The 25,731-nt window shown below is 40.5% G+C and overlaps 1 protein-coding gene across 1 annotated transcript; it reads left to right on the plus strand.

Moving 5' to 3' along the window:
* Nucleotides 1-3,377: 3,377 nt before the first annotated feature.
* On the plus strand, nucleotides 3,378-25,388 carry LOC139741173 (uncharacterized). Its single transcript, XM_071651766.1, has 10 exons — nucleotides 3,378-3,695; nucleotides 10,407-10,492; nucleotides 11,272-11,382; nucleotides 11,989-12,052; nucleotides 12,817-12,908; nucleotides 21,024-21,142; nucleotides 22,031-22,123; nucleotides 23,668-23,780; nucleotides 24,244-24,321; nucleotides 25,009-25,388. The coding sequence occupies exons 1-10, from the start codon at nucleotides 3,378-3,380 to the stop codon at nucleotides 25,132-25,134; spliced, it is 1,200 nt and encodes a 399-aa protein (XP_071507867.1). The 3' UTR covers nucleotides 25,135-25,388.
* Nucleotides 25,389-25,731: the final 343 nt, after the last annotated feature.

The following is a 25,731-nucleotide window of genomic DNA, read 5'->3' on the forward strand; positions in this document are numbered from 1 at the left end:
ACAGAGCTGAGCTTGTTGGTAGACTTGAAGGGGGAGGGAAGGGGGAGGATGGAGGTGGGGGAAGCAGATATGCCAAGAGACTTTAATCTTGTATCTACGGAGCTGAACGTGGGACATATTTCTATGTGATTTTTGCCAAGAATACATTTACTACTACTGATTGCAAATGAATTAAAAATGGTGGGGAGAAGAGATGGCTTAAAGTGTACAAAGACTCACCTGAAAAACTGTTGACGGTGTGTGACCTCACAAGTGATGGAATTGGCAAACAAACAAATAAAACAAGCTAGCAAATATACATCAAACAAACTAAGAAACCAAAACACTTACTGAGCTCATCTACAAGTTTATGTCACTCATTTGTGCATTATTGTGAGACAGTCAATCAAAAGCATTACAAATTATGGTATAGCATACAGTATGCAGAAGATGAAAAGAATAAGCCTTCATTTTTCGCAAAGGTGTGTGCAAACATGGGCAAGAAGTATATAGTGTAGAGTTATGATGCTGAAATTAAAGACTGGACTTATTCTTTTGTGAAGTTCAAATACAATTCTTTGGAGTCTGGTGTGAAAAAAAGAGGTGAATTCTGGTTCAAATGATGAAGTATGTAGACATTTTTGTGGAGTGATGAGAAGTGGTAAATGTTTCTCTTTTCACCGACATTTGAAAATTGCCCGTTCATCTAAAAAATCCATGCATTTGATTATCGAAGAATAAGGTGGTATGTTGATTTCGAATTCCCTCTTGAACTCTGTTTTTAGAGATTATGGGCAGAGTAGATGACAACTTGAATTTCAGGGGGTAAAATTTTATCTTTGAAAAAAAAAAGGTAGCCTATGACTATCAAAATTGTACAATTTTACTCAGATGAACTCTATGCAGTCATACTTAAAAAATCTGAAAGCTGTTTGTTTTCCTCATGATTTTACTCACTGATTTTCGGAGCCAATGTAATATTGCTGAACCAGGTTACAGTCACAAAAAAGCAAATGCTTAACAAACAAAAACATGAATGTCAAGATATTCATGGAGGAAACGTGGTTTCACACAAGCCAATAGTTGGAAATGCATTGTATATTTGTATACCAATATGTTTTTTTTTTTTTTCACTCATACTGAATTGTGAGAGATAGAATAGGGAAGCATTCTTTCTCTAAAAATCTACCTTCTTGAGTGTCCAACAGAACTTACATACTATCATTAATCACAGGTTCCTTCCAAATTAAGAGTGTTGTGCATTGTACTTTTATTTTCTCTTCTAAAATTCTGTTTAATTTCCCTTTACCTACTGTTGGCAAAGTCTTGGTTGTATTAAAGGAGGTATTCCCTTGCTGCAGATTTCATAAAAGCCCATTTGTGTGCGTTCAAATCTTCATGCATCGCTTGTTTTTTAACGAAAATAGATGTGTTTAGTGCGTCAAATCGTCCATCATTGATCCATATATTTTGTCAATTGTACTACACCAATGTCATATTCTGGCTGACCCCTGTATGAAAAAAGGTCGATAGAATTGTGTTTCCGTCGGTATAAGTGATGGGATCGAGTAGACATGGGTGAGATAAGGCCAGAGACAATATCTGCACTAAGCTGTCAGAATATCAGTCAAGGCAGTTTTTAGATGTAGATTTGAACACATTGGTCGACAGGCATCGACCGGCATGTCTAAATGAACCATGTCAAGAACTGAAGATTTAGAATTTTCAAAGAGAATTCAAAGTAAGAACTCATTCGTATTATATTGATGTCAGTTTTTTTTTTGTCTTAAAAAAAGAAATGTGTGTAAATGGAGTATGATTTACTAGTATTCTGATGAAATTAGCTTGTAACATGATTCTTACACTGTGTAAGAAGTGTGTGAATGTACTCTGTTTTTAATCAACAATTCACCTTGATTGAAAGTTCTGTTGTATTCATTGTATGCAGTGTTAATAGATTGCATTGTAAAGAGAAAAAAAAAGAATCTATGAAATGGAGTGAGTGAGGGACTATTTGATGTACATTGAATATAAATGTATTTATATTTACAAAAATAGAATTGTTTTTCATTTTGTTTTATCGAAAGTGTATTTCAATTTAAGCTCATAAATGTAGGTGTTCTTGTGTATAAGATACAAGTGGATATGTGAGTGGATATGAAGGTACCTTCAGTATGTGTGAATGTGTGGTGTTGAATGTGGTAATGAGCACACATAGTCTACCATCTCCTACTGCTGTGGTGCAATAATTTTCCTTCCTTGTGTATTCAATAAAATGTGACATATTGAAATGATCCCATTTTTCTCAAAACAAAATAAGCAAAAGGCAAAGTCAGAAATTGAATAAAAAGTGTGAAATTGGAGTAAATAATGTATTCTTTTACTGTGTTGGTCCAATGCTAAATTTTGTAGATAAGCATTTTCAAATGTCACACATGACCATGCGAATACTGGTAATTGAAAGCAACTAGCTTTAAAGGGGTAATAAACAGTGGCGGATCCAGAGGGGGCGCACCCAGCGCACGCCCCCTTTATTTTTTGTTAAAAACAAAAGAAGTAAAAAGAAAAAATGAAATGAAACCCGGAAGTGGCACCAGAAATATAAGTTGTGCCCCCCCCCCCCCTTTACAGAATTCCTTGATCCGCCCCCGATAAATCGCTTGAAAGTGGTGAGAACTGTGTCTTTGTTCAGCCGTCATAATGAGTGCTTGTTCTATCCACAAGTCACAACTGGACATGTACAAATCATGCATTCATAAAAAAGAACATCTGCAAGCATAAGTGTGTTACAAAGACAAGGGAGTTCTATAAAAGTTTGAAAGTTTTTTACTTGGGTCTCACATGCATTTTTGCTGCTGAATGTGATCGAAGTGCAGAATGTGGAGTGCTTTTGTAGTTCTCAAATCACTTATTAGAAACGCAGCATTGTTGATTCAAGATATGGAATTTACAGAAACTTTCCACACGAGATGAGTCATCTGTTTGATATCATGAAAGAGATTTCTTACATCAACCCCTGTTCTAGCGGTAGTAAAGTGATGCAAGCCAGTCATTCACTGACGGCAGATCGTGTGTATTCGGGCAGCGGCTCTTCATCGTAGGTTTCTGACAGCGTACGGAAACGCACCAATCGCGAACCAGTTGGCGAGATCCGGGTCGCATAACTTTATTCAGGAATGTGAAGATAGCGTACGTTACGCGTGCATTCGATCATGTTGTGAAACCGAACTCGCTCAATAAACCCAGCCAGCGAGCCGCAAAGACTGCGACTGTGACCAATGGTGACTTGCCGACAGTGACAACGGCCTCAATTTGACACGAATACTACATCTTCAATAGAGTTTTATGAAACAACATTTTGGTATTCACCCAGTGATCTCATTTTCAAGAAAATCGCAATGTTGCGAACGCTGACGACGAAATGCCTGCTGAATACCCAGACTGCTGCACCGGCCTCGGTAATCAGCGGAATGTATGCCGCCGCTCCGCTGTCCGTTTGGTCTCCCGGAGCTTCGGGCTGCTCCGGAGTCAACCACCCCGCTGGTAGCACGCAGAACACCAAAAGTGTGCTACTCCAATACGGCAGCAGTAGTAACTCCAAACAAAGTGGGATGGGCCTACTGATGACAACTCATAGTCAAGAAAACATCCGACATTTGACGAATCACTCGCTTCTGGCTTTCTCCGATCCTACCAAACCGCTCATTCAGACGCAGGTCAGGATTAAAGACGCTTGCTTCAAATTATCGATAAAATGTTTATTTAATTATTTATTTTTTTAATTTAGGACCTGCCGTATGAAATGTTAATTAGTGCATAGTGCAGTGTGTGCGTGGCACTATTTAAAAGTTTGCCCATATAGACAAGGCCATTATTAGGCCTAGTATCGTTTGAAAAGCTAAATTATTAATGTCAAAGTTGAAATAAAAAAAAAAGAGGGGGAAACATTCAAATAAGAGAGATGGATACTCTAATTGGATCAATGTTGTAGTGGGATTTGGTTTTGGGGGATGGTTGGTTTTAACTTCCCCTCCTATCTACTGTACCTCACGACCTTAACCAGACCCGGACTGTGACTTTAACATGACTAGGGGGTCACCTGACTGACACATCCAACTCTATATCAGGTGACAATTGACCCCCACGACCTTGACATGACGCTGAATGGACTCACGGATTAGGAAGGAAACAACTACAAGGCATACACCTGTATAAATCTACCTGAATCCAGTCCATCGTCAGCCTGGCGTAGTCAGTAAGTATTTTACGCTGTGAAGTGGACACTACTCCCACTTTATTGGCGTAGTTCGGCAGGATTGCTGGCCTATTTGCGCGAATTTTGCCGATTTTAATCAACCGTATCGGTTGGGCTGCGAGGTAAGTCGCAGGGCAATGGCCGCGTGAATACATTATGTGTGTGTATCAATGTTCGCACATTACGCGTTGCACTGTGTGTATAATTACTGTACTGTAAGTTGTCGGTTCGCGGACCGGGTCGGCGCTGACTGCAGGGAGACGGGGATTGTCTCAGGGCGGTAGCGCTGAAAGGGGCGAGCGACCGGCGGGGAATCAAAAGTGAATGATTGTGTGCGAACTTACGTGTTGATTGTTATCATCGTTGTGTTTTGTGCGACGTCCGAGCGAGTGATTGGAACGATATTTTTGATTGCGAACTCGTGTTACTGTTTAGCGTCACATCGTATTTTTTGTCAAATCGTCGTCTAAGTGAGAGATAGATTGACGTTCGTAAAGGCAACTGTTTAGTCAGACCGTCCTACTCTAGCTGTTCTACGTTACTGTTGTGTGTTAAATTCTCCTGGTATTTTTGTAGACCTAGTCCTAGATTTGTTTCTCTGACTCGAGGTTTGTTGAGTGTGGGTGTGAATACAGTCTGTGATTGTTGTTTCATGTGCATGACGTGCCCACCCAGCTAACGTCTGGGGAGCCGCTCGGGGTTGAAGAAAAGGAAACAGAAACAAGAAAAAGAAAAACGAACAAAAACAAAATAACAAGAACACTTTTGCCCGAGCGAGTCATTTTGTGAGTAGATTGGTGTTCGGTTGCGTTTGCGTCTCGCTTGTGTTTGTGTTTGTTGGTGCTTTTGTATTGCGTTAAGCTTACCACGCGAATATCAGGAACGCCAGCCCACGTTTAATTAGGTCTAGTAACTGTTCTGTTTGTAGTGTTACTGTCAGCTTTTGACGTAGTAGACCAGGACCTGCACTTGGTCTAACTTATACTTTTGAGTGCATACACACGCTGCGCACTGTACTACTGACACTGTACGAGCTAGCTAACTTTAGATCCGTAGCTAAAGGTTGGTGGTACTGCGCGCTCATTAGTTTTCTGCGAGTGTGTGTGTGCTACATACACTGTGTTGCAGCGCGGTTCGCCGTCGCTCGCGCTTACTACATCGTTATTCTTGGTAGCGTTAACGTTGCATGCATATGCGGCGCGCTTGGTCTTGGACCAAACGGAGTACGGAACGCCGGTCTATTTCGCATCGTGAGCGTGGTTTGCACACTGCAGCTGTGTACCATTCGCGCGTCGCGCTGTACGTTGTAATAGGACGACGCTAGCTGCATTAACCGCATTTGTGTATTCGATCTACGGCCGCATTGTCCCTGTACGTGCATCTAGCGGTGTGTTGAACACCGCGCAGTGTGAATGAACAGCGGGCAGCCGTTCCGTAGCGGAGCATAGCAGTCTATGGTACGCCAGCTGACTCTTCGTGCGTTGTCAGCTGTACTCCGTATTCGTTTAAGTGTAATTTGTGGTGCACTCCTGTCATAATTATTGTGCGTGTTGTACTTGCCATTGTTCTGTCCTAGTGTGTTCTACCTTTGTCCCTTTCCTTCTTTATTGATAGGGGATTGGATCGCTTTTGTGCAACCCACATAGCTCCCAATACCAGGTATCTTAATTGTTAGGTAGGTTTATATTACTAGGTTTCTTTTCGTAGACAAAGGTCTGGTTTAGAGTAGCAGTTTGATATTTAGTTGGTATTAATATCTAATTTATATGAGATATTGATTTTGGTTAGGGATAACACTTGATAAAGGAATAAGAGGAAAAAAGTGGTTATAGGAAATATAATTAGGAATTATTTGGAAGGATAAGTTAGTTTATTAAGGAGGTTAGATAAATATTTGTTAAAATAGTTAGATAATTGTGGGGATTTTTGAGGCGAGATTGTTTTGGTGAATGTCTTGCCTGAAATAGGTTGTATTAGGATATTTGAGAGAATCTGGTAAGATTTGATAAAGTGTATGATTTGTAGGCTAATTGTTGAATAGGGAAATAATTCTTCAGGTAAAGTTGAAGAATTAGATAAATAGAGTGAGTATATATTTTAATTCAGTAGGTTGGTTGAGAAGTATAAAGTTAAAATTAAAAGGAGATATTTTGGGATTTAGTGAGTGGAATTTATTAAAGTAAGGTGAATTGTTTTGAGGGTATAGAATTTATTGTAAGATTATAAGTTGTGAAAGGTTGTGATAAAGTATTCTGGTATATAACTACTATTTTTGGTAGGTTTGGGATGTTAGTACAGCCAGTAAAGGTAAATTATATAGATTTGGGATGTATACGCCTAGTGCAAGACCAGGTTCGGGGTTGGCCAGCCATTTCGCCACCCCAAGTTATCAGGTCTTGGAGACAGGCCCGTCCTGTTCTCCAGGAGGGCATCCATCAACAACGGGGGAAGTAGGACATCTACACCCCTACGACAGCTATCCACCCTCTTGGCGTGGAACCCATGTAGGCGGACGTGCAGGTAGCATTCCGTTAGGACGTCCACGGGTATCGACCCCATTACAGTCCCTTCCTACTAGGTGTTACCCACAGGGTCAAGGGGGTAGGATTGATAATGACATGTTGGAGGAGCAGTTGTATAGTTACTCTGCACCTCAGTTCACAGGGGACAGCTCAATCCCAAAACCTTATGTGGAGGGATCAACCCGCTATGGGGTGCTGCATTCTAGCTGGCGAGATTTAGCAAACATGAATCTGAGTGGGTGGAATACCTCTCAGGAAGTAAGGAAGCTCCCATCCTTGCCCAGGTCAATCTCATTTGACGGGAAGGGAAATTGGGGAGCCTTCCATGCTAAATTCACCGCTTTCGCAGATGAGAGTGGGTGGTCGCCCATGCAGCGACGTGACCAAATGTGGTGGTGCTTGAAGGGGCAAGGGAGCGATCACTACCGGATGCTCCTTGAGAGAAACCCTCTTGCTAGTTACCAGGAAGTGGTGCTGTGCATGGAAAAGCAGTTTGGTGCTACCGATCCACCTGAAATGGTTCAGATGGAATTCTCCCGGGCCAAACAGTCTGAGGATGAAACCACCTTAGAATGGTCAAGGAGAGTGGTATCTCTTGCTAATAAAGCATTTCCAGGAGTACCAGAGCCCCTCGTCCAGCGCCAAGCTGTTGTCCGTTTTTGTCAGGGTTGTCGCAAACAGGAGGCAGGCTTGTCTGCTCTTAGTTCGAAACCCAAGACAGTGGAAGCTGCATTGGAGTTAGTCACCTGGCTGGTATACTCCCGACATGCGGTATTGGGACAGGGTTCTCAAGGAATCCGCAGTCACAGGGAAGTGTGCAGTGCTTCTGTACGTTGGGATACTTCCCAGCCTGCAGAGGCAGGTGGCCGCCAGGTAGATGTTAGTCCAAGGTCTCCCTGTCAACGTTCTGGTGAGCTTGATAAGGTTGAGATTGAGCAGCACGCCACACCTGAGGGACCGACGTCAAGTGTGGGGCAGCGAATACAGAGCCTAGAGCAGAAGTTTGTTTCTCTCCAGGACACTGTAAATCAGCTGTCAGCAAAGGTAGCCAAAGCGCTCTCGCGCAGTCCATCTACCACCACATCCACAGCTGACCCCTACTGCAATCCGTGCTACCTTTGCGGTAAATTTGGTCACTTCAAACGAGACTGTCCGGAGGTGGACAGGAAAGTGGCTCTCCATGAGGAGGAGCTGTCAAACGACAGCGGGCCAGAGGAGGAGGCCACTCCCTGGCCCGAGCAGGAGTTGGCCAGTCCCAAGAAGGATTAGAGGAGCTAGGGGATATGGCACCTAAAGAGATCAAGGTTGTTTTTCCCCAAGCTCAGGAGTCGAGGGTTGTGAATCAATCTCGCTCCTCTAAGGATAGGTCTACCAAGGATTCAGAGCTATTGGATTATTTTCGTGAGTTCATGGAATTCGTAGAAAATATCAATCATACAGCTCCAGCTACAGATAACGTTGAGGAAGAAGATGCGAGCTCAAGTTATTTGACTAGCAACTTCATTTTACCTGTAACGGAGGGGACGCAGGAGAGTCTTAACCCTGATGGATCCACTGTGGAGGATCTGCGTGATGAAGACCATGGGAACCCACATCAGAGCTCTGAGCCTGATAAGTTGGGAACCACTCCTGCTGACCCGAGTGAAGTTCTTCTGTCGGTTCCAGACGACCCTCCCAATACCATCCAATTACCATGGGAGAGATGGAAGGACACGCAGAAGGGAGATGCAAACCTTGCAACTCCTCAAGAGTGGATATCCACTGGCATAGAGCCAAGGGATAAAACAAGAATGGTGTGGGACCCAGGTGGGAGGTGACGGGGGATACATGCGACAAATCCCGCATGCCACAGCATTGATGTTGGATCGCCTTCAAGTGCCAATGTGCGACTCCAGAACCAATGCAATCTTGGGAGGTGGGGCTGGATCATCATGTCTGCCCAAGACCTTCATAGCCCAAGAAGGACTCCTGAATTGGATCCTCCTCATGGGTGTGTGGATCCTACAGTCACCAATTCCATTGAATTGGTATGCGGGCAGCTAGAGCATTGCTCCCATCACCAGCAGGTCCACATCCATTGCTGCCAGCCAGCTGCAACTGAAGCAGTGGCGTGGAGGAAGGCGTTTCCACATGCTTACTTCAGCTACAACACAACGGTTTCCCGTATGGGAGCTGAATAGTGAAATGCTTCAGCGGGTGTCCCACTAAGTCAGCTTTTGCTAGAGTTGTATTGGTGGCAGAGGGTAGGCAGGAGCAGGTGGCACAGGGCATTGATGCCACCAGCCAGGACAATGCCATCCCATGGTCTGGACCCCGCTAAGCTGGCGGCAGATACCAGAGGTGCTATGCATATAGGCCTCCGACTAAGTGGAAGTCGGTTCCAGAGGTATTTATTTATATTGTGTTATTGTTTTTATTCCATTTCTTATGGGAGACAATTTTGCACATGCTTAATTGCATTTGTGGCAAAAATAATCAGGTAATCCCCGTTTTATTTTGGATAATACGGTGTATTTTTAGAGCAAATTTGGTTTTTGTAATGTAGGGAAAACCTCTGGATGCCGAGGGGACCTTGGTCTCCAATTATTGTTAGAGTTTGCAAGCAAAGCAAAGAAAAAACAGGGGACTAAATCATAGTCCGGGATGACAATTACAAATCAATAGGTGTGATTAAAATGTTTCACTGTTGTTGAGTATTTGGGTCATTGTCGTTGCCCAAGCCAGTGTTCGTTTAGTGTTGAATAGGGACGTTTTGTTCCCAGTGCACAAATTGTTAACTGTTTTTATAGTTGTCCACGGTTGGACGTGATTTCCCCCTGTTTGTGGGATGTTTTATGTAGGCATAGTGAAAGGTGATTTTTACGGTATTTAATTTGGGTTTGTTAATCACGGTACGGGGGCTCCTCCTATTTAATAAAACGGGGGAGACTGTAGTGGGATTTGGTTTTGGGGGATGGTTGGTTTTAACTTCCCCTCCTATCTACTGTACCTCACGACCTTAACCAGACCCGGACTGTGACTTTAACATGACTAGGGGGTCACCTGACTGACACATCCAACTCTATATCAGGTGACAATTGACCCCCACGACCTTGACATGACGCTGAATGGACTCACGGATTAGGAAGGAAACAACTACAAGGCATACACCTGTATAAATCTACCTGAATCCAGTCCATCGTCAGCCTGGCGTAGTCAGTAAGTATTTTACGCTGTGAAGTGGACACTACTCCCACTTTAATGTGGATGGACATCTGCAATCATAGTGCATGACACTTATTTTAGTGATCATATTTTGTATGGCCTTGATGTACGGGTAATGAGATTTTGTCATGGAAAAACAAGAAAATGTATCAAATCTTCTGCAGTGCTTTTGTTAGTTTTCTTGGTCTTCATTGTTTGATTCATTTAAATTTTGTAATATGTTGCTAGGCCTACAGCTCAAAAGTACAGTTGGTTTCCAGTGAATTGATCGACATCTCGGCTTTGGAAATGGATTACTGAGGCCTAACTATAAGTAGAGTACAAATGATGTGCAGTTCCAAAAGCTTTGCTACTAAATTTCAAGTTCCGATGTTGCTGTCAGTACAATTGTGCAGTTGCACTGCTGTATAGAGTGAGCTCTCACTGAAATTGAAATTTCCATGCAGGCAGTCCGATGGAAGAGCATAACTTCTCAGACGTCGGGCAGCGCATCCAAAGAACCCCTCAAGGCTCTCCCATCCCCTCACTTCAAGTATGTGAGCATTCAGAGTTTGCAAAATCAAGTGTTCGACATTCTACTTTTGCAATGCTATCAGTTTCCTGTTAAGCGATGCTTGAGTCTCCTTTTTGGATAAATGTCCTACATTTTTGGTCAAGTATATAAAATACTGTAATACATTCTTTAAATGACTGATATCTAACATTTCATTGGTACTGGGTAGTAGTTTTAGTTTATAGTAATGAAATGAGTCTTGTTTTGATTGATCATGTTTTGTAATTTGCAACTTTGATTGCCACATTGATGTTAAATGATACAATCAAAAACGCAAGTTTTTTTTCTTTGAATAAATCTACATCTCGAATACAATTCAGATCCATTTGTTTTTCCAAAGGAAGAAATAGCTGAATGTATTAAGCTGATGATTACTTTCAAAATTATAGAGTTCATGCAGGGAGCTTCCCACCTCCCTGGTTCATGCAATACATGCACATGACAGGTCAAGAAAAGATTTGGTGTAACAAGCACAATTTTCAGGAACATTGAAAACAAAGAAACGTTATACTAAAGTTGCTGTGTGTAATATGCTAATGTCCCAACAAGCACATTTTGGATGCATCTCATGACCCCACCACAAGTTTGCCAGTACAAAACTTGCTTTTGTCAACCCTGATCTTTCCCCATTATCATCATGATGAGATATGTAGGCCTACTTTATACCAAATAAGATTATTTGTCATTTTGTCAGTCTACCAGTAGGTGTTTCTTATCCATGCTGGTTAACATTTGTCTGTGAATTGTTCTCTCTTCAGGACTCGCAAGAACCTGGCCAAACATAGTCAAGACAAAGCCAAGATGGCCGACAATGTCCAGGCGGCAGTGGACAACACGGATCCCAACTATCTACTTCCCCATCCCATCTGGTAGGTGGAGCTACGTACTTGTCACGTGTTTGGAGTATGTTTGAGATTAGGCATTTGATGATCAATTGTCTACACATTGCCTGTTCATTTTCTCTCTGTAATCATCGAGTAGGCATAAGTACCCTGTTAGCTAAGGGAAAAAGGGCTAATTACAAAATGGAAGTTAGAATTCAAGTCCCAGTTGACTGAAAGTTATTGATTAACAGACATCTAAAATTCACTGCCATTAATTCATGTATAGTTCTGGCAAATCATCACAATATGGTAAATATTAGGTAGAAGAAGAAGCAGATCAACCAACAAACAAGAGTGGTGAATACAAAGTGTTGCTGTACAAATGAACTCAAAAGTCTACAGCACAATAAATCAGTTAGCAGAAGCTCATTCACACTTCTTAAAAATTTACTAGATATCTATGTTGCTCATGAACCATATTGAGAAGTCTCTGAACAAGTGAATTTTTGTCTGAACATATGAACAGTAGCCCCTGTCTGGCTCTAGCTAGGAAAGGAGACTGTACCGTTGTTTATACCAATATAAGCATCACAGAACGGCAGACGACTTGTTTTATTTTGCAGCATTACTTTTCCTCTTGGACTCTTGCAGGTCTGAAGATGAAATGGACAAGGTAGAAATCACGCACAAACCTCCTGCAGAAAGAGTTGACAGGGTAAATATAATCAACCCAATTACCAAAATAAGGTACCAGATTCCATTGCTCAATCAGCAAAAAATGAATAAATAAAAAACAAAACACCACCCCACCCCCCCCCCCCAAAAAAAAAAGAAATACCAAAAGAGAATGTGAACAAAAATCATGCTTCAGTTTTCTGTTTGACCTCTTAGTGGAGGTGCGGCTATATATATTGCATGGTGCATCGCTGTGAAATTCGTCATGCCAAAAGTGATAGTTCAGAAACTTACTTGTGTTCTGCATAGGAGTACATTGTGTTGCCTCGCTGCACCATCGTGAAAGCTACAGTTGTATTCTGTGCAAAGATGATACTCTGATGCTAAACCCATGTGCTTACCGTCATTGTTGATAAAAACAGATCAATGCCTCCATTGATGAGTAGATAGGAAAGTTGTAAGTGAAGAAATAATTTTTTTTCACATCTTCATATTTGTAGTCTTGACATTGCTGGTAATAGTTTGCCAATCTAAATAAAGTAAAGGCCAGTATGGTGTCACTGTAACTGATGATTCTAAGATGACTGACTTTGTTTGTAATCATGTCTCATTCACTGTAACTGATGATTCTAAGATGATTGACTTTGTTTGTAATCATGTCGCATTCACTGCTATCGATGGTTCTAAGATGATTGACTATTTTTGTAATCATGTCTCATTCACCGTAAATGATGATTCTGAGATGATTGACTATATGCTTGTAATCATGTCGCATTCAAACCCGATGGTGCTTTCTTCCAACAGATGGCATATCTTGCTGTGAAGACGATGAGGGGAGGATTCGACTTCTTTTCTGGTTTTACTTGGGGGAAGAGGACTGAAAGAAAATGGATCTAGTAAGTCATTGTCGTCATCATTATCATCTTTATTATTGTCATCACAATGATCAGCATTCTGTTAAATCATCACTGTAAAGTGACCTCCCTATAGGTTCTCAAAAGCCCAGTCACACTGGCAAAAGATTGCAAAGTTTAAGATTGCAAAGTCTTTTGCAATCTTTGGTTGTTTGTCCACACTGGCAGCCAAACTTCTCAATGTTTGGGTTACTAGTGCGCATGCACAAGAAAGAAGAAAGAGTATTAAAGCTGTCTGACAGCTAATGATTGTGATGTAACAATACACACAGATGCATCCCACTGAGACAATGCCCGAAAACCATTGATCAATGGCACAAACATGTGGTGGACTGGTCATGTGACAGACTTTGCGAAGTTTCAGTTGGGAGCTCTCATGTTTCTCTAGTTTGAGTGGGAAGTTTCATAGAAAGTTTGCGGTCACACCAGTTGGCAAAACTTGGAGATCTTAAAGATTGCATGCTTAAACTTCACAATCTTTTGCCAGTGTGACTGCTGCTTAATGTATGTGATGAATTGATTGCAAATTGTTGCTTTCTGCTTCTCTTACAGAGAGTGCTTTGTACATGCATCAGATTTTAATTAAATGCTCTAGTTCAGGAATATAGTGGAGTATAAAGTTCATGCAAAGGCAGACATTTGTCATCATGAAAAATTCAGAATTTGCCTCTTATGACAAGCATTTCAAAAGGTCAATTGAAATAGATCTCTGCCTACCTTTTGCTGTCTGCTTGTATAGCATATGAAACATACATAATTTGTTGTCATTTACTTCCTGAGGAAATATCAATGGTGCCCCCCCCCCCCCCGATATATTCCAAGCTGCCACAAGACTGAACAGCTCTTTACTGAATACATTTTCATTTAATTTTTATTTTCCGAGATATTTTTGTGATTCATGATGGAAAAATCTTGTATTAGGCATGTCATGATGTATAATGTATCCTCGTCTTCTGAGAATCAATACTGCAGGATATGTCAATACATCTGCGCACACTTTGGAATGCTGTGAAATGGGATTGGGTTTGATGGTTCTCTCTGTACATGATCTCTTATCATCTGGTAAATACCATGACATCATTAAGTGTGATATCCAATGTTGTTTGAACTCGTGTCGTTTACCTACACGTATGTATTTTATGAGATGTTACATACAGGACAATTATATTTACCTAGAAGGTCTTGTCTTGTCGATATCAATTCAGTAGTGAATTTCAAGAACAGCACCTCTCTACCAAAATTCAGTAAACCTCACTCAAGTCAACATGCATGAAATCAATAAAAATCTGGTGACTTACGCATATCTTGGCTTACATGTACATGGAAGTTAATCAAATAATTAGAGAAAATAAAAGAAAAATTCAGGACTTTTCTGTTGCATTGACTTGTGGGTAATTCCTTGAAGTTGGGGCACAAAGTGTGACATTTTAGCATAACTCAATACTATTAAATTATGCTGTACATATATTGTTTATAGGCTTTACATTTGTATTGAGACCATACATTTTCCTGGAAATTTTGTGCCATTCAGACTCAATTTTCATGAAGTTATTAAAACGGGTCTAGGGCAATTACCCCCTGGGCAATTACCCCGCACCCTTCCCCTAGCCCTAATCCTAGTCCTAATCCTGAACCTAATCCTAGCCCTTACCAAACTCCTAACCCTAAACCTAACCCTAACCCTAATCTTTACTCTAACCTTACCACTAACCAGTATTTAGCTGGGGGGTAATTGCCCTCGGGGGTAATTGCCCTGATACGTATCAAAACAATATGTAACGGTGTCCTGTAGCATCGTGACGTGTCCATGTAGCATCGTGATAGTTCAAATCTGGTCCTAAAAGACAAATTAATGCAATTAGCGTGACCAAAATTTGATATAATATGCATAATTACTAGATTAGTCAGATAGCTTATTAAATATCTTAACTGTCCTTTCCACAGTTTTACTTTTACAAGAAAATTACACAATGTGTCACTATGCTACGCGCTGTCCACCAAATGTCTCAAAAAAGGACACCACCTAGCATCGTGATACATTTTGTAATTTTCTTTAGAAATTAAAACTGTGTACAGGAAATTTGAGATATTTAGCTATCTCATTCATATCTTGTAATATGCATATTGCATCAAATTTTGGTCAAGCTAATTGCCATAATTTGTCTTTTAGGACCAAATTTTAAAATATCACGATGCTACATGGACACGTCACGATGCTACAGGACACACATTGCATATTGTTTAATAACTTCATCAAAATTGAGTCTGAATGGCACAAAATTTCCAGGAAAATGTGTGGCCTCAATGCAAATGTAAAGCCTACAAACAATAAATGTATAACATAACTAATACTGAGTTTATATGCTGAAATGTATTTTTTAAATATCACGATGCTACATGGACACTGCCCCAACTTCATGGAATTACCCTTTTTGCAATTTGTTGATTTCTGCAAAGTCAGCGTAGCATAATTCTTGAAATGTCACATCTCATCCATTCTGCCCACTTTGATATTTATATTATATTGAAACAATGGAGACCATAATTTAAGGGATTTCTGATTTGTTTACAGCAAAAATATGTCGTCAGAAATACCACATCCTATTTGTCAGGTATCAGATAGCAGGATCTACAACGTAACCAGCTATGACCTTTGTCAAGAGATTCCTAACAGGGAGGCATCAAACTCTAAATGTTTAATGTGAAATTTGTATTCATGATTGCATAAGTTTTGTGGCACCCCCTCAAACTTATATGATGTTGCTGAAAAGAGGTACCATAGTTCTGAAGGTCTTTAAAAAACTTATGCTATGTACAAGGGATGTGGAACCATTTCTTTCTTATTTTTTTTTAATGTGTGTGTGGGGGGGGGGGGGTCAAAGGTCAGTGGTTCCTCAGGCTGTAACAACAATTTTTCTTTGGGGAATTTGTTATAGGAAGGTTATAGAAGGAGGACTGATCTGAACAGGTGGTCACTGAGAAAGAATTGATGGTGCTAGGGTAAAAGAAAAAAAATTGGTAAAACAAGAGGCATATTATATGCTATCAGTCCATAGCACTGTGTTAAATACAGTGTCATACCTGTATTCTGTTGTTTGCTTGGTAGGAGGGGGAATTGAGCATAGGAAAACGAGGATCATTTCGTTGCTTGCTGTACAATATGCTGGTAAAAGCGTATCAATTTCTTGAGGCATGTGGCATTACTGTACCAGTATGCATGAAAAAAGTGTCTAGAGTCAGAGTCATTAGAGGCAAAACTTGAGAAAGGACTGTATGGAAGCCCATAAGATTATCTTGGGTCTTGGCCATTATCATATAATGTACACGGAGTGTTGTAGGCTTTACTTCGAAGCCTGATATAAAAGCCTCGCAACATTTTGTGTAATTGTCATGACTTTTCTGTACTGATTTAATATTTGATTCTCCATGGAATTTCCTGTCAAGGGAGAATTATCTTTTGATCTATTGTTGTGAGAATAGTTGCAATGCAAAGATTTAGTGAATTAGAGACAATGATGTTTTGAATGAAAGCATGGAAATAAAGTCAACAGGTCATTCAGATTTGATTTTAGATGACTGTGGAGCGTGGCCAACAAGGAAATGAAAACAGGAAATTAAAAATCTGAATATTAGCTTGCCATCTTTCTATACTGGATGACAAACATGTCTGCATCAAGTAAGAATCAAATCATGTATGTACAGTGCAGTACTTCTTTACCCGTGCTGCTCTTGATGCCCCGCAAATTTCACATTATCTAGAAAAAACTTTGTGTTCTCTATGCTTGGTTCGCTGTGATTCTTGTACATTTACTGTAATACAAGGAGAGGCAATTCCTTCATACTTTTAAAAGAAACTCAATAGATGTCATAGTCGGTGTTTATGTGGCAAATCATGGCAAATACAAGTACTGGGTACTTCACTGGAGGTATTATAGTATCGCAAGTAAGACTGTTGATAGCACTTGCCAGTATGTTGGCCTATTGACTCAATTACTAATAGAAGGGATGTCATACTTTGTGATTATTTTTCTTGATTTGTCTGATTTTGCCCAAATTTACAGTGATATTATGTTCTTGTGGTCTTGCTTCTTTTATATGCAGTATCTCACTGATTAGAGCAAACTCTCAGAGATTCTCTCATGCAAGAATTCTAAAGCTCAGATTTTCAAGGTGCTCTGTATCAAGAGACTGCATGTATCCTCAGCCCTTTAGTCGTGAAAATGGTAAATAAGCTTCAAAGAAAAATAGTAAATAAAAGGGAAAAAGTGTGTCGTGTTTTCCACTGTCTCAGGAAATATGTGTATCAGATGTGACGCATTGGTAGTAGTATACGTTACAACAAAAACATCCGTAGTAGATTTTTTTTTTTTTTCGATGTGCGTATGTACACAGTCATTTTCTGTCATACGATCAAGTAAACCAGAGAACTACACTTGTACAGCAAGCTTAATTTTGTCGGGTGCCCGTGCATTGGCCGCTAACGCAATGCAATTTGTATTGCATTAGCGGCCAATGCACGGGCACCCGACGATTTGTGACTTCATTTTTAGATGGGAAGAGATCTTCAAACACATGTTTTCCACTGTAGCTTCAGTGAGTAATCATACACTGTATACTAGTTAGCAGAAGCCTTCTCCACAAAGAGGACAGTACTGTGCTCTTTTGCACAGTCTAGACTGCATGCTTTTACCAGGACACTTACAACAAAAAATGCATCTTTCATTCTTTTGAAATTGATAGTCTGCCTCTGCCAAATAATGAAAACCAGGGATATATTTTTTACAGAGGCTTGTGAAACCAGTAAGTTGGGGGCAAATATCCATTGGTTTAACTTTACGCCCACTTCCAAGGTATGTTAAGTGGTACTGATTGTAGTGCTTGCGACAGCAGCCAGGAAATCACCCACTCTTTCTTGAGTTACTGCAGTATAAACTACAATTTTGGAATATGCATGATTAACCCGTTGAGGACGAGTCCCGAGTATACTTGGGCAGGTGTCTGGGAAATGCACGTTGTAGGAAAATCAGCTCGTCCTCAACGGCTTAAACTGCAGACATCTTCATCAAGATGGACCCCAGCACCAAAGAGTATAGAAGGGCACACAGTGCGCTAAGAGGGAGCACTCTCCTGATTTTGCACATATAAGGGCATAGTACGCAATGGGGCCCAATAGCGGCCATTGTAGGAAGCAAACCGCTGGATTGTCTCGAGCGTATATCACGTGACCATATACAGTAGTGAATTCTGCCTCCTTATTCTCCTTTTCTTGTGTGGGGGGGGGGGGGCAGGGTGACATATAGAGTTTCAGATTATATTCAGGACCTCATCATATCATACACTTTGGAAGCATCATTTCTGCCTAAGCCTGAAGTGAAATTGAATGAATGCGCTTTATTTTCCAAACTGGAGTCCCTCGAAGTTTGAGCTAATGAAATCATAATGCAGGCCTATACCTACAGTTGTATAAAATGGATGCACGTAAAGGACCCCTTTTTCTTTTTCTCCCTCTCTCACTCTTTCTCTGTCCTTGCTCTTTTGGTATACCCTAATTACCTCCACCAAGGGAGGAGGTTATGTTTTCGATACAGTTGGTTTGTTTGTTAGTTTGTTTGTTTGTTTGTCCGTGTGCAAAATAACTTAAAAAGTAGTGAACAGATTTGGATGAAACTTACAGGAAAGGTTGAGAATGACACAAGTAACAGATGGTTAAATTTTGGTAGTGATCCGAGAATTTTTTGGGAATTTATGAAGGATTTTTGATATTTTGGCAGGTAGGGTCAATGAATTAAGGAGTTCAAGCTGCACATTTTGGAGGTTTTCATACACACACTAAAGTGCGTGCTCCACTTTCTGCTAGGGCGAGGCGCGCCGCGCAGCTGAGGGTTTATGACGTAACAAAGGCTTCTATAATTTTTCAGCATGTATACCTATGGGTGGAAATCACTGATCTCTGTGGAAGAGCCCAAAGAGCTTTTCCCCAGGTGGAAAGTAGCTGCGTGGTGGAGGTCTGCGCTCTCAGAGTGCTTTTCTAGTTGGAATATCAATTCCATCATTCATATTTTTAGTTTGTTCGCTTGATTTGATAATGTAGGCTTACGTATGATACAGGCCCTAAAAATGTCCCCAGGGAAAATCATTTTAGACTGTAGCCTAGGCACCGCACTTTCCTAATCTTCTAATAATAATATTCTTGTCTGATCATTTGTCAAATAAGCCATTTTCATACTAAGGCTTATAACTCTAATGTTCCATGGTCAATCTGCACAGTCCGGCAGGTGTAGCAGCCTTTCTGTATAAAAAAGACTGCATTGATAGAAAATTATAGTACAGCAGGCCTACATAAACAATAGGGAGAGGGTTTCAGGGGGTTGAAAAAAACAACAAACCAAACAATCAAAAAAACAGGAGAAGCTGTGTTTCACTTGCCAGAAATGCTCATATAGCTCATCCCTCATCTTGCATTGATCACTGGTCCCACTGCACATTCGATTCCTGTGATACATTAATGAGCCGCACATTTATACAACTTGTGTCATCTAAAAGGACAGGCGTCTCATCACCGCTACTAAAAAAAAATGAGGTCCTTGCTACAGCCTTCTCCCCTTGGCCTTCTCTCCCCACCTTGTTCTCTTTTTATGGCAGTCTCCAGAGCTCCTGGAGCTCTCTCAATGGCTGAGTTTATGTGACATGATTGATGGTAAGGTAGGCAATCTGAGATGTACTGTCTGGGGTTGGGGGGAATACTGAAAATCATCCCTTGTAGAATGGGATGTTCTTCATGTAAACAGTCACACCTACCAAATCAATTCACTTGAAACTTCATAGACCATGCTAAATGTCACTAGAAATCCATAATGGTGTGTACATGTTTTGCTTTGTTTTTGTTTTTGTTTTGGGGGTAGGGTTGTTCTTTTCTTTCTGGTAATGGTGATAAGTAGGATACTAAGATTTACTGCATTTGACATGAGGTCTTGAGATACAAAATGAATTGACACAGCACTATCTAAATTTAATGACTAGAGGTTTGTGTGTATTCAAGTACACTTGGTATGCCTATGTTTGTGTTTGGGATTTCTTTATCAACATTTAATGATAATTGTCCTGTATGTGTTTACTGATATACATAAATTATATTTCTGCATTACTGTCTTCAAATTCACACAGGTGACATACATCATACCAGTATTAATGCTCAGTGAAAATAAAGTGATTATTTTTATGGTATGATGAGCTTGTAGCATAGAAAGTCTATAACATGTCGAATGGCAAGGCAACTTACAATACCGTCAGTCATTTTCAGATTCACCGGCAACTATTCAAACTGAAGACATAGGAAAAATCATTTGTGCTGAACATGTGATGCAAATTGTAAATTTTGCCTATGAAGCGGATGGAAAATGTTTCTTTCCTGTATTATAGCCTGTGCACCAATTTTGGGTAGAACTCGGTGTATATTACCAGGGCGAGTGTTGAGACAGATTGTCTAGGTGTAAGTGAGAAGGGATGGCAGTGGTTAATGTCACGTACAGGAGATTTATGAGCTTACATTCAAGCACACAAACCAGGCAAGCCGTTTGCTTATCCTGTTGATGTAATATATGGCCTCCTTGAAGATTATATGACAAAATTAAAGGGGATGCAGGATTGTCATCAGATTTGTGTAGACAGCATGGTTTTGTGTTTGTATTTATTCAATCTAACCTCAAGTAGCTACAATTGTAGTGCAAAAATAAGATTACGGTGGGGACATGAAGACTTCTTTTAGAGTTCTGCCTCATCTGCTTGTACCAAGTTGTTAACAATTGCATTTTTTGGGCCAATACTTAATTGCTGCTGATAAGGTATAGTTGAAAACTGATTGAGTGTACACAATGATGAGTTTGTAGTTGATACCTGATTCATGCTCCCAGTGGTCTATGTTACTGTGCAGTATGAGTGTTATGACATCAACCATGACTGCAATGTGGACAAAATTCAATTGTCTTTCTTGTGAGAAAGCATATGTTTTAGTACAATTACTCTGTATGTACCCGCAGCAGATTGATATCTTGGTGTCCTCTCATCTCGAAATCTTCCCCACTACCTTAAAATTTGCAGCCGCATCATCTTCCTGGAGACGGTTGCCGGGGTACCGGGCATGGTTGCCGCGATGAGCAGGCACTTGAGATCCCTGAGAAGGATGCAGAGGGACCATGGCTGGATCCACACCCTCCTAGGTGAGATGGATGCCCATAAAAATCCCCCCCCCCCCCCCCTCAAAAAAGAAAGAAAAAAAAAAAAGAAGATAAATGAATGATAGGAAAATGTGATTCATCAGATATCTATTACTTTTGCTATTTTCCCCTACATCTTCAAAAATGTCAGTACTGGTAATCCATTAAAAGCCGACTCTTTGAAGCTCCACAAGTTGGTTTCAGATTGTTTTATGGGGATCATGCAATGCAGGAGGTTCTAGATATCTCTCATATTCTTCTCTCTCTCTCTTTCTCTCTTTCTCTTCCTGTCTCTGTGATTAATGATCTGTTGTGTCAGCAAACAACTCTTATTAAAAAAAAAAAGTTAATTAGTATTTCAGATCCTTAGTATGCTGGTTTATCACATGGTCTCATGACATTGTGGAGTATTGTAATAAACAGAACTAATATCTTTAAAAGAAAAATTCTTGTGATCTTTAAAGGATACACATGTGTAAATATATACCTAAGGACTTGTATTTGCCCATTAAAAAGGACTCAAACTATGGTAATTCCAAAGTGAGTGACCTCTGTTCTAAACTTTTGTTGGCATCCAGTTGACTGTTTCGTTGTTGTTTTATTTGTTTGATTGTTTTTTTCATTGAAGCAGAGAATGTTTTGAAGAAATTAGATGAATTTATCTATTTTTTCCAAGTTTAATCCATTGTACAAATTACACCACAAAAATAAGCAGTTTGATGTCGTATGATTTAAAAATCATGGTTCTTCCTGATGCACAGTAATGATTTCACGTCAAGTAGATGCAGGATATGTTATTTGAACGAGATACGTGTATCATGCCAGTCAGGATATTGCCAGAAATGATTAATTGTTCAAATAATCTTTCATCTATCTTTTCTTCTGTGACAGAGGAGGCAGAGAATGAGAGAATGCATCTGATGACAGCTCTGGAAATCAAGAAGCCATCTCTGTTCTTCAGGCTGATGGTGCTTGGTGCTCAGGGTATGTCTAAAAGAACGTAGCCTACATTCATCTAGTATTTCATTTGTGTTCCTGTCATTCTTTATAAAACAAACATTTCAGTGGCATGATGTTTGTTCAAGTTGTCTGTCAGTTGTCTGATCTGCTTATCCATTTGTGGTCCATTATTAACTGTAAGTCTAGACTCCCAACTTTGGTGGAGATTACAATGAGTAGTTTGCTTTACTATGGCTCCCCCTTTTTTTTTGGGGGGGGGGGGGGGGGGGGGAGGGGGAGTGTATTACAAGTACCTCTGCCAATTTGGTGGATCCCATATACGGTGCGCCACCTATCGGTTGTAGCGGACAGGCCGATTTTCAACTTTGGGGTCGACATTGCGCATCTCTGCAGTGCAGCAGACACTAGCTGCATGCGCAATGTACTGTTTACTGTACAATAACTGTACTGGCCTAGCCCCTGGCGATCGGTATACGCGGTAACTAGAGTCGACGAACTGAAGAAATACCTGAATGATCGTGGCATACCAACCCGAGGAAAAACAAAGGACGAACTTGTTCAGCTGTCGGAGAAATGTGGGGATAAATATGATGTTCTTGAACCGTGTGACCACGCAGAATCGGAAAAGAAACGAAGGTGTGTACGATCAGCGGATGGGACTGAACTGAAGTGAACTTGTACGATAGGCCAGTCAGATGGACTTGAAGCTAGGGATCTGAGAACTGTGAGTAGTCTATGCCTGATCTGTCGCTTGGAGATGTGTTTGCCTACCTTATCAAACGGTACGCTACATGGGTACTACTCACAACAGACGCTTTTAGTCCATTCTGCTGGCTGTGGATATGTTGCAGCGTAAGTTTGCTTTTTCTGTGATCTGTTGATTTTGTCATCTGTTACTCATGTTAGGGCCTAACTTCAGGCCAACCAGCCCGGGCGCGGCTGGCTGCTAGAGCTGAGCTGCGCTGCTGCATGTGCATTATAATGCGAGTAATTTTGATGTCGACTTTTTCCCATAAGGCATTGCGGATTTCAGTCTGTCCGCTACAACCGATAAGTGGCGCACCGTATATGGAATCCACCGAATTGGGTTACTGTTCATATTATTGTCAGCATTTGTTTGTATGATTCTGTTAATATCAATATTACTTCAAAAGTTTTGAATGGACTTTGATGAAATTTTCAGAATGGGCATGTTATGATAATAGAAATAGGTCATAAGTTTTTGATGGTGATCCAGCTCATGATCCCAGTCCTGTATTACTTTTTTTTAAAGATGCTTGTACAGCTTGATGGCACTCGTGACCATATGGCCTTGGCGCAGATTTGCGTGCTCCGAGTGCTTCTAGTTTTAGTTAAATTGTTGTTGTTGTTGTTGTTGTTGTTTTGCAACTGATGTTGGGTGGATTTAATTGATTCAGCTAGAATCTGAATACCTTCACCTCTCTTTTCACCATGAGGACTCCATCTCGTATTCAAACTCATAGTGTAGTCCTGACCTATTTGCATATTGCATTATACCTTCCAACAGGGTTTTAATCATTGTATACTTATGTCGTAAACGACTGCAGGCATCTTCGTGAACATATTCTTCCTCTCGTACCTGGTCAGCCCCAAGTTTTGCCATCGCTTTGTCGGCTACCTTGAAGAGGAGGCGGTCATCACCTACACAAAACTTCTCAAGGTCAGTGCAGGAACTTGTTTCTTTTTTTTGAAGGTCACATTTACATTTTAAACATGTGTGATCACTGCCTGCCTCCCACCCATTCTCCACTTCAGTCACGGTCAAGTGAATGCATTACCACACATAGGAATGTGCATCATGCAGTAAAAAAAAAAGTTTGGTCATCTGTAATACCACACATGTGGTCAGTTCATGTCCTTGTGTCAGTAAAACAGTGACTTATAAAAGTATATTATTAAACTCAATGGAAGTGATTCCCGAGTAATTCGAAGGGAGCATACCATACTTTACTAAATTACCGGGAGTGTCTCTTGACGCAGTAGTCAAGTTCTTTCCAATACATAGAATTTTGTCAGTGTTTTATTGTTTTGTAATCACACTTAATTTCTTGATGTATTTAGGGCTTTCCCAGATGGGGTCAAAAAGATTCTCGATACTTACTTTCTTTCTTTCTGTTTTTCAGGATTTAGACACAGGAGCCTTACCTGCGTGGCAGGACAGGGCAGCACCAGAGATTGCCATCAATTACTGGAAGCTTCCTGTGAGTTGGGTTTCTACTTGATGTGATCAGTTACACACCTGTCTCTTTATTTCTTTTCTTTTTTAAAAGCAAATATGATCTTCCTGGGTGTCAAAATTGTCAGAGTGCATAACTGGGCATATAATTTGCATAAGTTAAAGTGACAAGTGAATTCAACTCACTAATTGAACCTACTAGTTGCCGGTCTTTCATCCATCCTCCCCCCCCCCCCCCCAAAAAAAAAAGGGGGGAGGGAAGGAAAAAAAACACCTTAATTAATTTAACTACCCTTGAAACATTCTACCCGAAAGTGGAAGTGGAATTTCTTAATGACATTGCATGAAGGAAAGCTGTTCGTGAGATTTCCTATAGCCTGCTCTTTTTTCTCCAGTAGTTCAGTATGAATTATCTAGAGAAAAAAAATACAGAATTGAGCAAAATCAGACAAATATAAAGAAGACATGACCAGTTTGTATTTCAGTTAATGGTCATGTATGGCATTTTGCTGTCAGATGGAAATATGGCTTTGTTTTTATGTCATCTTGGATTATTCAGGATTTTTTTTCACTTTCTCTCTGATGTGTGATCTTATTTGAAATATCATCATTATATTGAACATATCTTTGAAGTAAAATGAATATACAAATTAACGAAATGGAAATCTTGTAACACTGATTTTAGATTAATCTGTCCTTTTCTCTTGTACAGCCCAATGCTAATTTCGTTGATCTGTTCCGGGCAATCCGGGCTGACGAGGCCCATCATCGGGATGTGAATCACACACTGAGCAGCATCAAACCAGATGACGCCAACCCATTCGGACCGGGTCAGTAAACAAGAGCAGACCCGGGTCTAGGAGATGGATGGGTCGGAGTTAGCTGATGAGCCGTGCGCCAAATCCCGATGACCCCCCAACTCATCTAGACTAGACCATTTGACCAGATTAGACCTGAACCCTTTGTGCTGAGATGAGATTTCAGCTGAGCAACTTCAAAGGAGATGATCCCCATTCCATTAGGACCAAGGCAGTAGACAAGACCTCCATTAAAGACGAAAGCAGTTCCCACTGTTTCATTCAAAAGTAAGACTCAATTTGATGTCAATGTTGAACAGAGAGTGCAGTGTGACTTAACATCTCCCAACACTCATAGTACATTACTTATTCCTGTTTACCAAAATATATGGAGGATTTGGTTCTTTTTTTCTTCAAAATTCCAAACAAACTGAGTAGTATATGGCACAACGATTGGACTCTACGAGGTGAATACAGGCCGTAGTTAGTTAAAGATGAAGACTTAGAGTAAACACACTTGACTGTTACAGATGTTATTACGATATTTATTGTGGTAATGTAAGAAGAGCTGTGCTATGTTTCATATGTTTCATACTACTCATATTGATATAATGTACACTTTGTGGCCTGAATAGAGT

Source organism: Diadema antillarum, unplaced genomic scaffold (assembly GCF_040938485.1).
Source record: "Diadema antillarum isolate AM-2024a unplaced genomic scaffold, OU_Dant_1.0 seq00000908_RagTag, whole genome shotgun sequence".
NCBI lineage: Eukaryota > Metazoa > Echinodermata > Echinoidea > Diadematoida > Diadematidae > Diadema > Diadema antillarum.

Bases quoted from the DNA above. Each gene is read 5' to 3' on its own strand.
- LOC139741173 (XM_071651766.1), top strand. From the start codon at position 3,378: ATGTTGCGAACGCTGACGACGAAATGCCTGCTGAATACCCAGACTGCT. The intron at 12,909-21,023 runs GTAAGTCATTGT...TAAAATTTGCAG, and splicing joins ACTGAAAGAAAATGGATCTA to CCGCATCATCTTCCTGGAGA. The intron at 21,143-22,030 runs GTGAGATGGATG...CTTCTGTGACAG, and splicing joins CTGGATCCACACCCTCCTAG to AGGAGGCAGAGAATGAGAGA.